We start from the raw sequence: 13,365 nt of genomic DNA on the forward strand, positions 1-13,365 counted from the left end.
CCACAGAGGTTCTGCCAAAATGCCTTACTTGGCCAGCAGGCTCATGAGGTAGGTGGAGGTGTTCGTGTCCAGTCTCAGCGGAGGCACCGTGACGTAGGCGGCCGCGTGGGACCAGTCCTGGTGGTAGTAGTGTAAGCCTGTCAGAGTGGCATGGGCGGTGGTGGTCTCGGCCAGCACAACCTTCCCTAGAAGAAGAAACGTCAAACCGTGACTAGGAAGCTAGTGGCCTGAGAGATCACTGGTCTGAGCTTCTCATTTCATAGGCGGAGGAGCTGAAGTCAGAGAGAGGAAGGGACTTGCCCGAGCTTACACGGGGGTTTGAGGGCACAGCTGGGTTCAAGGCCGGAGAGCTCCATATTGCCATGCTGGCTCCAGGCAAGGAGAACAGAAGGGCAAGGGTGCCGAAGAGGGGCAGCACCGCCGTTTGGGGGGACTACGGGTGCTTCAGGGCACTGATGGGAGGAAGGAGGGCCAGCGGTGCGGGTGAGACACCCAAGGGCTCCCACTGGGGGTGAGGCGGGAGGCAGGATCTCGCGGGCAGTTCTACCAGAAGGCTGAAAGCCCTTGCTCTGATTTATCTCCCCAGGTCTGTGACCATGACTTTGTTTCTCCCGTTTCCAGGACCCCACTGGCACCCTGAGCCGGGCCAAGACTATAAGCAAGTATAAAAACCTTCAGGTGCCGCCCAGTGCTCAGCAGCAGCTGACACACAGGTATCGGGGCTCGCACACAGGGTGTGGGGTGGCTGGAAGGGAAGCTGGGTCCATACACTGTTACTCCTTCGGGGACTTCCCAGGCATCCCCTTGAAATGTCCACTGGAACCGGTCCAGGATTTTATGTTAGTTGCCAAGGCAACGACCAGTAAAACCCAAGAGGCCAAAAAGATACCAATTAAGGAGCTGACTGAAAACGTGGAAAACTTTACCAGACCCGGGAGAGGTGACAGACACTTCTGCAGAGCTGTTATGCATGCAAATGCACAGAGGAAAACACTGCTTCTAGCGCACCGAACCCAGGCTAGCGCAGTGCTTCTGCGGGCGGCGGGAGAGAAAAGGGAGTACTCCGGGGGACCCCGCAGGGCTGCAACCCCACCACACGTGCGCACGGTCCACTCCAGCCCAAGGACTCGCCTTGCATCTTAGCAGCTGCGATAACGTCACCGGCCGAGATGCTGGACACGTTGACCAGGTATATTGGACAGTGAGTCTAAACAAGGAAACCGGCAGAAAGGAGAGCGCATCAGCCCCATGAACCTAACAAGCACTAGCACAGCCCCAGCCAAACCAGTCTGGGCCCCGGTACCTCCCTCTGCACGTCTTAGCCCCACTTAGCAGGGAGAGAGGGTCTTCTACCGGGAAGGCAGGCTGGCGGCCAGAGCACAGACTAGGGGAAGCACGGAGGAGGCAAGCACCAGGGCCCAAGGGGAATGTCAGGGCTGAGCCTCAAATATTCCACCAGCCGGAGTCAAGATGATTTATAACTTAACACCAGGGACTTTTTAAATTTCCTGCTCATGAACGTGACGACCTAGAGACAGTCGTGGATCATACTTCGTATCTAAAATTACAACAAGGGCTGCCTTACCAGTAGACAGAATGTACCCTGAGAAGAAACAAAATGTAAGAGGTTTGGGGTTCAGGGTCTATGTCAGGCAGGACTGGACAAATGGACACCTGGGTTGTAATATCGATGAGCTTTTCCTCTGCTGAGTGGTGCGACAATGGTCCCTGGCTTCACCTGCCTGGGCATATGTTTGAGCTAAAAAACAGGAAGCTGGCTTTTTGTTGTTGACATCTTTCCTTTTCCTGGGGTCGGTTTCCGTCAGGAAATCATTGGTATCATAACCACTGGTGTGCCAGTAAATCAATGTCCTCGACCGGCACCCAGACTTGTAAACTGCTCATGGGAAACTTTTCCCAAATGTTACTCTGATGCCTTCTCTGCTCATCAAAATGAGAGGACAGAAAGCTTAGGAACTGGCCTGACATTTGACGTGCTTGGTGCAACTTTACTAATTCTGAGATCCGCTGGACCTCCAACCTCTGCCTCGTCCCCAGCATTCCTAACACCACGCCCTCATGCTTACTTACATCCTTCGGGATCGCCCATGTCTTTTCAGAGAAGAGATTCTCGAGCGTTAGTGCCCGCTAAAACCATGGGTGGGCTTCTTAAAACAGACTGCTGGGCATCGTCCCCAGTTCCTGATTCAATGGGTATGGGCCTGAGAATCTGCAATTCTAAGTTTCTATTTCTAACAAACACGGGTGCTGCTGGTCCAGGCGCCACACTTTAGAAAACTGGTATTCTCGAGGTGACAGCACAGATTATCTGAGCAAATCGAACTCTTTAATGACGGTTTAGGAGAAACAACCTTGGTATATTTCTTGGTATATATCTACTGTTTATAAAGTGCCTTTCTTTCTCTGCCCCCCTTTGACCCTCACAATCCTCCTGTGAGAAGTGATATTATCATTCCAATGTTAGATAACAAAATAGTATGTCAGAGTGGTTGAGCGATGCGCATACGCTGAGAGCTTCGTGTTTGGTAAAGGTCTCACGTCTTGTTCGTTTCCCACACCGTGTCAGCACCCCCTCGCCCTAAGCAATACCAAGGAAAACTTCTAAGTGGTCTAGAGGCAGAGGGTTCGATCACGGTTCTCTAAGCAAGCCATCTACCGAATTCCTCTACAGGAAACAGAGTTCATTTGCAGTGAGGCTCTGTGGACACCCAACTCACCCTGCCTCCCATGGGAGCCATTTCCACTTGAGCAATGAAGCCAGACTCAGCAAGCTCACGGCGGTGGGGGGGGAGGACAGACAGCTGGCAGCTAGGAGGACTTCTGCCAGGTCTGTGGGAATAACAACACCCAGGAAACGGTTTTGGGGTCCTGTGAGCCAGGCATGGTGGTGGCACCCAGGGCAGAATGGGACTCCACTGTGTAGACTGAAGATGCTGGTTTCTGATCCCAGAGTCAAGAATGGGTTTAGGGCGAGCCGGGGTCTACTTACCCTGTTTGCAATGGTGATAACTCGGTGAGTGGCTTCAGCCTCCAGCTGTAAGAAACAAAGGACAGGAAGAAAACAAGCTTCAGCCTCTCTCCCAAGCAAGCCCACCTCTGCTCAAGAGCCCACTTTGTAGAAAGTGCTGGAATATCCAACATTGGGCTGGAGGGGCCAAATGCACCCATAGGGGCTGGCTCGGGGGGTAAGCCCTGGGCAGGGGCACCAAGCTCCAACCACCTCTTCTCACCCTGAGAGGATCTGAGGATTTACTACACCAGGCATACCCTCGATGGATGCCACTCAGGCCTTAAATAACAGGCAACGAGGGGCACCTGGGTGGCTCAGTCAGTTAAAGCATCTAACCCCTGGCTTCAGCTTAGGTCATGATCTCATGGTTCGTGGGATTGAGCCCTGCATGGGGCTCTGTGCTGTCTGCTTGGGATTCTCTGCCCCCCTCTCTCTCTCTTAAAAATAAATAAACTTTAAAAAATTTGGGGGGGCGCCTAGGTGACTCAATCAGTTAAGCATATGACTCTGGCTGAGGTCACGATCTCACGGTTCTCGAGTTTGAGCCCCACCTCAGGCTCTCTGCTATCAGCCCGGAGCCCGCTTTGGATCCTGCTTTGGATCCTCTGCCGCTCCCCCCGCCCCACGCCCCGCCCCCCGCCCTTCTTCTTTCTGCCCCTCCCCCACTCACAGGCGCTCTGACACACACACACACTCTCTCTGTCAAACCGAAACATTAAAACAAATTTTTAAAAATTCTTCCCTATCTGGGGCACCTGGGTGGCTCAGTCGGTTAGGTGTCTGACTCTTGATTTCAGCTCAGGTCATGATCTCGTGGTTCATGAGTTCTAGCCCTGCACCAGCCTCTGCGCTGGCAGTGTGCAGCCTGCTTGAGATCCTCTCCCTCCCTCTCTCTCCGCCTCTCCTTAGCTCATGCTCTCTCTCTCTCTCTCTCTCTCTCTCTCTCAAAAAAAGAAAAAGGCAACAAAACAAAAGGAAACAGAAACCTAGAAACCCCTCCGTGTTTTCTGGGGTATTCTTTCCACAGCCACCTCAGTGCAGTAGCAAGGAATGATACTCACTAATATCAAGCTGGAAATTAACCTAGATCCGAGTTTCTGAACTTCGGCACCATGGATATTTTGAGTCGGGTAACTCCTTGTGGCGGGGGGCTATCTGGGCACTGTAGGATCGATCGTCAAGCAGCATCCCTAACCTCTCTCCACTGGATGCCAGCAGTACCACACCCTCCCCCTGCCCCCCCCCCCCCCCGGTGGGACAACCAAAAATACCTCTGGACATTGTCAGATGTCTGCTGGAGGGCAAAATCTCTCCTGGCGTAGAGCCTTTAACCAGTAGATGGTAACAGTGGTGACTCTCGCTATTAATACCCTACAGTCAGAGCTTGGCTTTTTCCCTCATACAACTGAACAAAGCCCAGTCCTGTTCCCAACCCCCCCACTCCTGTCCTTACAGGTCCGCGCAGGGCCTTGCATGTCTGATGGCAGTGCCATGACATCTGGTCTCTGGCTCCTCGTCCCTCAGGGCCTCCCATCGATCCCTCATGGACATCCAGCCACCACTCTGCATTGAATGCTTTGAAGAAATGGGAAATAGCTTTCTCTTCACAAACGGCAGGTGTCGGAATGGGGTCGCAGGACGAGAAGGCACGATTTGTCCAGTGAGGTCCCCTCCAGAACAGACAGCTTTAGCGGGGGGACTGCTGGGGATTTGTGTGGGCACCTTGCCAAACTGTGCCAGGATTAAACCAGAGGGCAGAGGAGAGCAGGGCTTTTCATGATCACCGCAGTGGTTAATATGGTAGGTAACAAGGGGGCAAGAGTATAGACACGTATGTGCTTCTGGTTTCTGGTGGGAAGGGTCCAAAGTTTTCCTCGGATGCTCTCATTCCTACAACACTAAATCACTGGCTTATAACCTGGAATTTCTTCTTACACCCGAAAGCGCTTTCACTCTGTCTTTTCTTTCCCCATTCAATTTTTGGGGAACACAGCCCCCGATGTGCTCACATGGTCTCCCTCAGATCCCTGAAATCAGAATCAAATTAGGTGGGTCTGGTTTCCTCCAAACAGTCTTTCCCAAGGAAGCTGAAGGCCAAGTCAGCCTCCGCAGGGCGATGGCTGTTCCCTGAAAAGCTTCCAGATGCGAATTTCACCCATGGAGAAAGCGATAATATGCAACTTATATTTACTGATGTCTCTTCTGTCCTAAAGGTTCTGTGAATCCACAGGAAAGAAGCTGAGAAGAGGCATAGTCAGTTTTCCTCACCTCCTCTGGGCGGCTGATCTCGATTCCTTCTGGGCCCGTGATTCCCAAATCTAGCGCCTCCTTAGCACCCTGAATGACGGCAAAAGAAAGAAAATTGAGAGAACCATACAGATACGAGAAAATAACGAACCCCAGGGACACGAAACCATGCCGGACACCGTGCATTCCAATAGGCCTGCCGCTTTGCTCACTTCTGCAGTATCCGCCTTCCAAAGAGGGCAGAGTAAGTATGGGGTTCCCTGGCAGCCAGGCTCTCCTGCACCTCACTTCCTAAGGACTGAACGTATTTCTTCCTCTTAAAATTCCAGTTCTGTAACTAGCCAATAGGCTTGGGACATCAAAGACCACCGGTCTGAAAAATCAGAATTTCCCCACCGGAAATCTAGTCAAATCTCTAGTTTCCAGCAACACCTAGAATAACCCTTACCAAGCATCCTAGTTAAGATCCAGGAGGTACAAAGGGATTCGTCTACCAGTGAGCAGATTGCTATAATATCTCAGTTCCTCGGGGGTGGTGGGGGAGAGGTGATAGGAAAGCGGAGGAAAGAGGAGAGCTGACTGTCACTTATTCTGATGTCAAATCTCATTAAAAATATTTCTTAGAGGTGCTCCAAGTTCTTTTGCTATCATGGAATTTAAATACCATATCACCAGAACTAAGACATTATCATCTAAGACTTAGAAACCCTTTTGGACTATGAAGAGATTTTTTTTTTTTTTTTTACAGACAGACAGTAGACAAGTGGATTTTCTGACAAAGATTTGTCATCTGGGGTGTTAACATCTCACACTGCCTTTTATAACTCATTTTGTCTGGACGAAATTGTGGGATGGGCGATGGGTGGTCAGGAATCCCCCTGAGAACTGTCTCTATTGGTGCCCCAGCCCCCCCTTCCCCAATATTCTCTACGGCCTTGCCTCAGCCACGAGCTCCCCATTCTCAGCATGGACTCGGGGGATCGCTCCAATGTCCTTGCAAGCGTGCAACACTTGATAGAGCTCACTGTCCCGAAGCATATACAAGTCTTTGTAGGTCATGAACATCTGGAAGGAGTTGACACCCTTCTCCCTTACCAGTGTCTCCATTTCTGCTTTCACCTGGAGAGCAAAATGCAAAGGCAATGCCACGTGAGTACAGATGTTCAAGAGGCTGACGGGCCCAGGATGGAGGAGATGGGGGCCAGTGGGAGGAATGACCATACGGCCACCTGCAACCTTGCAGTATCTCATTTTCTTCCCACCCCCCGGGCCTCTGTGAGGTCAGGTGAGCAAATGGATGCAGAAGGACTTTGAAAATTGCCAAGCATGGGGCTCCTGGGTGGCTCAGTCGGTTAAGAGTCCGACTTCGGCTCGGGGCATGATCTCGCGGTTTGTGAGTTCGGGCCCCGCGTCGGGCTCTGTGCTGACATCTCAGAGCCTGGCACCTGCTTCGGATTCTGTGTCTCCCTCTCTGCCCCTTCCCTGCTCATTCTCTGTCTTTCTCTCTCTCAAAAATAAACAAACATTTTTATTAAAAAAAAAATTGTCAAGCATGACACAAACGTAGGAACCATATTGTGACCATCTAGGCATGTTTCTGCTGTCGTATAGGCTTGTCTTGTGTTTCTAACTCCAAGTCAGCCTTATCAGTGAATGCATTAACAGCGTTTATCCCCAAGGCCTGTGCTCCCCACTCCCATAATGGAAGTGGTGTTACAAAGAAGGCACAATAGGGGCGCCTGGGTGGCTCAGTCGGTTGAGCGTCTGACTTCGGCTCAGGTCATGATCTCACGGTCCGTGAGTTCGAGCCCCGCGTCGGGCTCTGTGCTGACAGCTCAGAGCCTGGAGCCTGTTTCGGATTCTGTGTCTCCCTGTCTCTCTGACCCTCCCCTGTTCATGCTCTGTCTCTCCCTGTCTCAAAAATAAATAAACATTAAAAAAAAATTTTCAAAGAAGGCACAATAATGCTGAAACTCCTAAGACCCAGGGCGCCTGGCTGGCCCGCCTGGCTATATGAATATGGAGATTCATCCTAACGTTGTTTACATTGGGGAAAAATGGAAGCAACGTTGGTCTGACAGCAGGAAAACAAATTGAGTTTTATCTCCTTGATAGGACATGAAGCGGCCACCGCACCGATGGTCATGAAGACCATGCGCCACACAGAAAATGCTCACACTTAAGTGAAGGAGTTACTATGTAAAAAGCACACATGGGAAAAAAAAAAGATTGGAGGGAAATAAGCCAAGGTAACAAGAGTGGTTGTGTTGGGATAACCAGAATGATGGGCTTCTTTTCTCTTTTTAAAATCGATAGTTAGGAAAAGAATTATTTGATAATAACAAAACAGAATTTAAAATTCTAGATGCATGGAAGTCTCCACAACCTCTGGGGACTTAGGGAGGGCTGGCCTGGCCTCAGTGTTGCTGAGAATCTGAATGGATGCTCTATTCCAGGCCAGCTCCGGGGGGAGGGAATACAGAGGCTCGGGGTAAGGTCGTCCCCCCAGGAGGGTGTCGAGAATAAACAAAACCCCCTCCTCCGATAAGGGCCGGCTGCCATTCAGGGTGGGTCTGCACTTTTACCCAATGCCAGCAGGGAGGTCTTCATGGTGTGAAGGTTGGAGGGCTCCAAGGCCTTTCATAAGGACCATGTCTGACATAACAGGGGAGAGTGGGGGAGCCCCACGCTCAAAGCTAAAACCCAAGGGCAGAAGGACACAAGGCTTTTAATTACCATCTCAGAAGGGACGCAGGCCCTTTAGACCAGGCTCCCTAGCTGAAGAACTTTGTAAAACATCAATGCTTGTTTTGTTGTTGTTGTTTGTTTGTTTGTTTGTTTTTTGTTTGTTTGAAGTAAACTCCATGCCCAATGTGGGGCTGGAACTCACCACCCTGAGATTAAGAGCCGCATACTCGACTGACTGAGCCAGCCAGGCGCCCCAGTGCTTGCTTAGGATGCCCACGCAGGTCCTGGCACCTGTACCAGTACAGAATTGGTGGCAGAACGGGCATCCAGGCTGCTTCTCTGGGGTAATAAGTGGTAAAACTCCAGAAATGAAGCAAAATCTAAATGTCTGTTTTTAGGAAGTGGGAATCTGGGTGGAGGGGACTGGACTCTGCCCCTGGGGCCTGGGGCAGCGGGGGGACGGGAAAGCCAGAAGCAAGGGGCACAGGGGCTGAAGTGAGAAAGGGCTCAGTGGGAGCCAGCCTCAGCCACAGGCCAGAAGCAGCCTTGGGGCTCTCAGAGCAGGAGCTGGGCCCCAGGAGGAAAAAAGTGGCCCAGTTCCATTTATCCAGGAGGCACGGAGCCAGGACAGGACTCTCTTGTTCTGTTCGGAGACCTCAGGTCCATGCCGTCACTTCCGGCATGAAAACAATACGTCCCCTGGAGCCTGACTCTTGCCAAGCCCGCTACTCAGCAGAAGTGGCACCCGATGAAGAGTATCAAGACACGTTGAGAGCTTTGTGGTCTGAGCAAGGAGTCAGCCGGCGTTCCCCAGGCCTCTGGGTCTGCTGGGACACTGGCTCTTGAAATTAAGCAGAACAAGCCTCGTCACCCCCTTGTGGAATCATGTGTTCTTTTCTTTTGGCATCTGGGGAGTTAGGATGGTGGGGGGCGTCCCCTACCTGTGGGAGGGCACCCCACCCCAGCTGACTCCACCCAAATGGCCCCTCTCCCTAAAAAAAGCACTTATTCTTTCAGGATTCTACCCAGCACTGTTACCTTGGGTGCCCACCAGGTGATCCCCACATGCAGGGCGTAGTCACAGCAGACCTTGGGGTCGGCCAGACCCCGACACTTCTCGTAGGCTTCCACGAGGGAGGTCTCCTTGTCAGGCAGGACGTGGCCAATGACCATGGTGGTGCCTCCGACTAGTGCCGCCTGTGGGGGACGGGAAAAGCAGTCTCGTCACATCCCTTCCCACATCCGAGTCACTGACGCAGGGAGACACCTGAGGTCCTTGGGTGGACATTCAGGACAACCACGGACCCTATTAAGCGAGAGGCTGTGAGGCCCCAGTGCAGCCACGCTTGGGAAATTTTGAGGAGCTAGACACACACTGGAGGTCATGTGTCAACCTTCATCACCCCATTGGATCCAGTACACACACCTGCCTCTTCCTCATCTTGGGTTGTGGCTCAGTGCTTTGGAAAAACCACTTAGTGTGTCACTGGAGCCTCAAAGCCAGCCTCTATTTCCCAAAAAGAAGAGTCCCTCCACCCCCAACAATTTTGACCAACTTGAATATATACATGACATAACCAAATGTTTAGTGCAATATAATACGTCTATTTATAATGTTTAGTGATACACACAGATTTTTTAAATTTCTAAATTTTTTTTTGAGAGAGAGGGAGAGACAGCACGAGCAGGGGAGGGGCAGAGAGAGAGGGAGACACAGAATCCGAAGCAGGCTCCAGGCTCTGAGCTGTCAGCACAGAGCCCGACGCGGGGCTCGAACTCACGAGCTGTGAGATCGTGACCTGAGCCGAAGTTGGATGCGTAGCCGACTGAGCCACCTAGGCGCCCTATTACACATACATATTTAAATCCTAATGAATAAAATGTTAGTTTGGATACATTGTTTTGTTTTATTCTCTCATATTCCATGAAACAATTTTATTCAAAGTTTTCATATGCATTTTCAACATCGAGGCCTTTGTGTTCAGTTTCTCCAAGCACGTTAAGTTCATTTCCATATATCTTGTTTGAGATGGAGCAGTTTTTAGGTCCCTGTATGATTTATCAATGAAAAATTATCCTATTCACAATCTCCACATGACATCACTTAACAAGAAATCTTTAAAAAGCCTCTCTTGTAATTCCAGGAATAATGGCTAAATCTGTATTAAAGCTCCACCTCCCCCACCCACACATACACTTTTTTTTAAGCCAATTTTGTCAGGTGACCTGCACAAGCCTCCAGAACTAGCACTGACCAAAGGTTGTTCCACGTTAATGTGTTGTTCCCCAACAAACCTTCATCAAAATAGAATAATTAAGAGAGAGCTCCACTACTCGGAGTGATCCGATAGAAGGTGACTCTCTTTTTCCAATGAGTAAGTCTGGACAAAACCTGTCTTTCTTTTTGGGTCCTGGCAATAATTTAGATGAGCCCAAGCTTGAGTCCCCGCTCGCCACCTCCCAGCTGGATAACTTCAGCCACATTACTTAACCTCTCTGAGATGCTTTACCTATAATAGCTACTATAATAGCTACTTAACCTCTCTAAGCTTTACCTAAATTAGCTTCCTTCCTGGATCGTTGGGAAAGTCACCTGAACCGTTCTCTAATAAAATGGACTGAGTGAAGTCTGTCCTAATGTGTGTGTTTAATCACCCAGATTTGGACTGTTTATCTCTGACAATGAAATTGTCTTAATGATTCCTGCTTCTCTAGTCAGTCAAATCCTTGATCACAAATCAGATCAGAAATATTGCTGGGGAATGGGGAACTGAAAAAAAAAAAAAAAGTTCAGCGGCCAAACAATTAAAACTCTCGCAACACAGATTCTCCTTGTTGTCCCTGGCTGGGAGACCACTTCCCCTGTTGCCGTGAGTTCAGAGGTCCAACTTCTTGCATGGCTTAAAGCAACCAACAGAGGGCGGTAGTTCTGTGGGCAGAGATGGGTAACCAGAATGGCGGGGGGGGGGGGGGGGGGGGGGGGGAATGAGAGAAGGGGAAGAGCCGCTGATTGTAGCTTTACTAGCTGGCTTCTATTTGTGATCCCGATCGTGTCAGGCTGATTCATCCTCATAGCAGGTGGTTGTACTCTATTCTGCCCCGAAATGCATTTTTTGCCTTTATATGCAGAGATGGGGGTGGGGGTGGGGTTATCTATCGGGATTTTATACACTAAATTGTTTTATTTTTCTGTGGTTCTAGATTCTTTTTTTTTTTTTTTAACGTTTATTCACTTTTTTTTTTTTTTGAGAGACAGAGCATGAGTGGGAGAGGGGCAGAGAGCGAGGGAGCCACAGAATCCGAAGCAGGCTCCGGGCTCTGAGCTGCCAGCACAGAGCCCAGCACAGAACCCAGCACAGAGCCCTACGCTGGGCTGGAACTCAGGAACCGTGAGATCATGATCTCAGCGGAAGTTGGATGCTTAACCGACTGAGCCACGCAGGTGCCCCTCGATGGCTTTCTTCTGCACTCCCCTCAGTATGTCTGTAGCCTTGGGTAGAAAAAAGGAGACCTGGAAACAGCACGGTATAGGATGATAAGAGAAGCAAGACTTCTTAAGATCTGTGGGTCCCAGAGCGAGAGTAGAAAAGGAGGCCCATGTGCTGAATCTCTAAATAGTTAAAAGTTACAGATCAAGCTAACTGTTACACAGAACACCTCCTATCCTCCTACTCTGACAAATACTTGACCAAGAAGACCAGGCCTGAATTTGGAGTTCTTGGGGTCCTTGCAGCTCTGAGCTACACCATAGGGGATATTGGCCTTCAGCCTTTGCACCGCCCCCAGCCCACACCCCTGCTTTGGGTTCATCCTGCAGCCCGCAGGCCTCTCATCTGCTCACTCCCTGCAAAATGCTGCCCGTGGACCTAGGCGAACAGGCACTGGTGGTCTGGCTCCCAAGGAGGGCAGATTCAAGCATACATAGGTCCTAGAAGTGCTCAGGGTCATCTGTTAGGGGATCCCAGGGACCCAGAGTGTGGTCTGGAAGAGGACAGGGGGCTCTGGGCAGACATGGCTCCTCTTGCCTGAGTCTAAGGACAGTCACTGAAGAGTTCAGGTAGGTGTCACTGGGCAGTGGTCCTGACTTTCCCACTTTCTGGCTGTAATCCAGCGCCAGCTGTATACCCACTCGGACCTCCCCTCCCAGAGGAGATCAGGTGGCCATGGATGTGAGAGCCTTTATAAGCTCGAAGGAGCACATAAATATCTGCAATAATTATTTCTACTATTAACCTCAGGCCTCAAAACAAGAGTTTAACAGGATCAGCAAATACTCCCCCAGCTGCGGGTTCAGGAGCCCAGACCAGATGCTGAATGTACAAGGGTGTATGAGCACTTGTTTCCTCTCAGGCAAGAGACACACAGAGCTGGCTTTTAAAATATGTACAGTTCCAACCCACGGGACGAATGCCGACAAGCTCTGTCTTCCTGGGAATGTGATATCACAGATGTGACAGACCTTTTTACTGTCATCCCACATAAAACATCCTTGTAGAAATCAACAGGGAGCATGACCCAATCCTGTTCCCGAGGATTTCAAAAGGATTATGTTTATGAATATGTGACCGTGTGACTACTGAATGTTCCTGTTTTTCTGCAAAAAATGGTGTGGGTTAAGCAAGCTGTGGACAATGTTTAATGGAAGTCAATAGAAATGATGTTCATGGAGGCTAAGTCATAACATGGAAAAAGGGTGATACTGTAATGAGCGAAAAAGACAGAATTCAATATGTGTACCCAAGATGCTTAGAAGGATGTTTAAACACACAGGCACCCACACAAGGAAAAACATGGAAGGAAATATACCAAAACATTAACAAGGACTGTTTTCAGTGATGAGAGTCTGAGTTATTTTTTTCTAGTTTTCTGAAATTTACTTAATAGAATCAATTACTTTATTTATAATATCTATTTTAAACATAAATTTGGAAGAAGCTAAAAATTACTTAAAGTTTAGTTAACCACGCTTGTGTGTTTAAAATATTTTCTTTTAAAGTTATGTAACATTTCAACCATACGGTAAAAGTATAGAAAATAACACACAGGCATGAACCCACTAGTCAAACATAACAGATGTTAACATTTTGCTGTTGTTTAAAACACATTTAAAAAAAATGAAATACAGGGGCGCCTGGGTGGCTCAGTTGGTTAAGCAACCGACTTCGGCTCAGGTCAGGATCTCGCGGTCCGTGAGTTCGAGCCCCGCGTCAGGCTCGGTGCTGACACCTCAGAGCCTGGAGCCTGCTTTGGATTCTGTGTCTCCCTCTCTCTCTGCTCCTCCCCTGTTCATGCTCTGTCTCTCTGTCTCTCAAAAATAAATAAATGTTAAAAAAATTTTTTTAATGAATAAATGTTAAAAAAAATGAAAAAAAAAAAAATAAAACCAATACAACCAAAAC

General features: G+C 49.5%; 1 protein-coding gene across 1 annotated transcript in view; it reads right to left on the minus strand.

Moving 5' to 3' along the window:
* DPYSL5 (dihydropyrimidinase like 5) overlaps positions 1–13,365 on the minus strand; it is a 53,663-nt gene that overhangs the window by 16,612 nt on the left and 23,686 nt on the right. The window contains exons 2-7 of the mRNA XM_047069540.1: positions 9,005–9,163; positions 6,218–6,397; positions 5,300–5,368; positions 3,011–3,055; positions 1,132–1,207; positions 29–185 (exon numbers count right to left, since the gene is read on the minus strand). Of these exons, the coding sequence (XP_046925496.1) occupies positions 29–185; positions 1,132–1,207; positions 3,011–3,055; positions 5,300–5,368; positions 6,218–6,397; positions 9,005–9,163 (686 nt within the window). The remainder of the gene's footprint in view (positions 1–28; positions 186–1,131; positions 1,208–3,010; positions 3,056–5,299; positions 5,369–6,217; positions 6,398–9,004; positions 9,164–13,365) is intronic.

Source organism: Lynx rufus, unplaced genomic scaffold (genome assembly GCF_022079265.1).
Source record: "Lynx rufus isolate CCGP_SWC_20201006 ecotype Redwood Valley unplaced genomic scaffold, mLynRuf1.p SCAF_8, whole genome shotgun sequence".
NCBI lineage: Eukaryota > Metazoa > Chordata > Mammalia > Carnivora > Felidae > Lynx > Lynx rufus.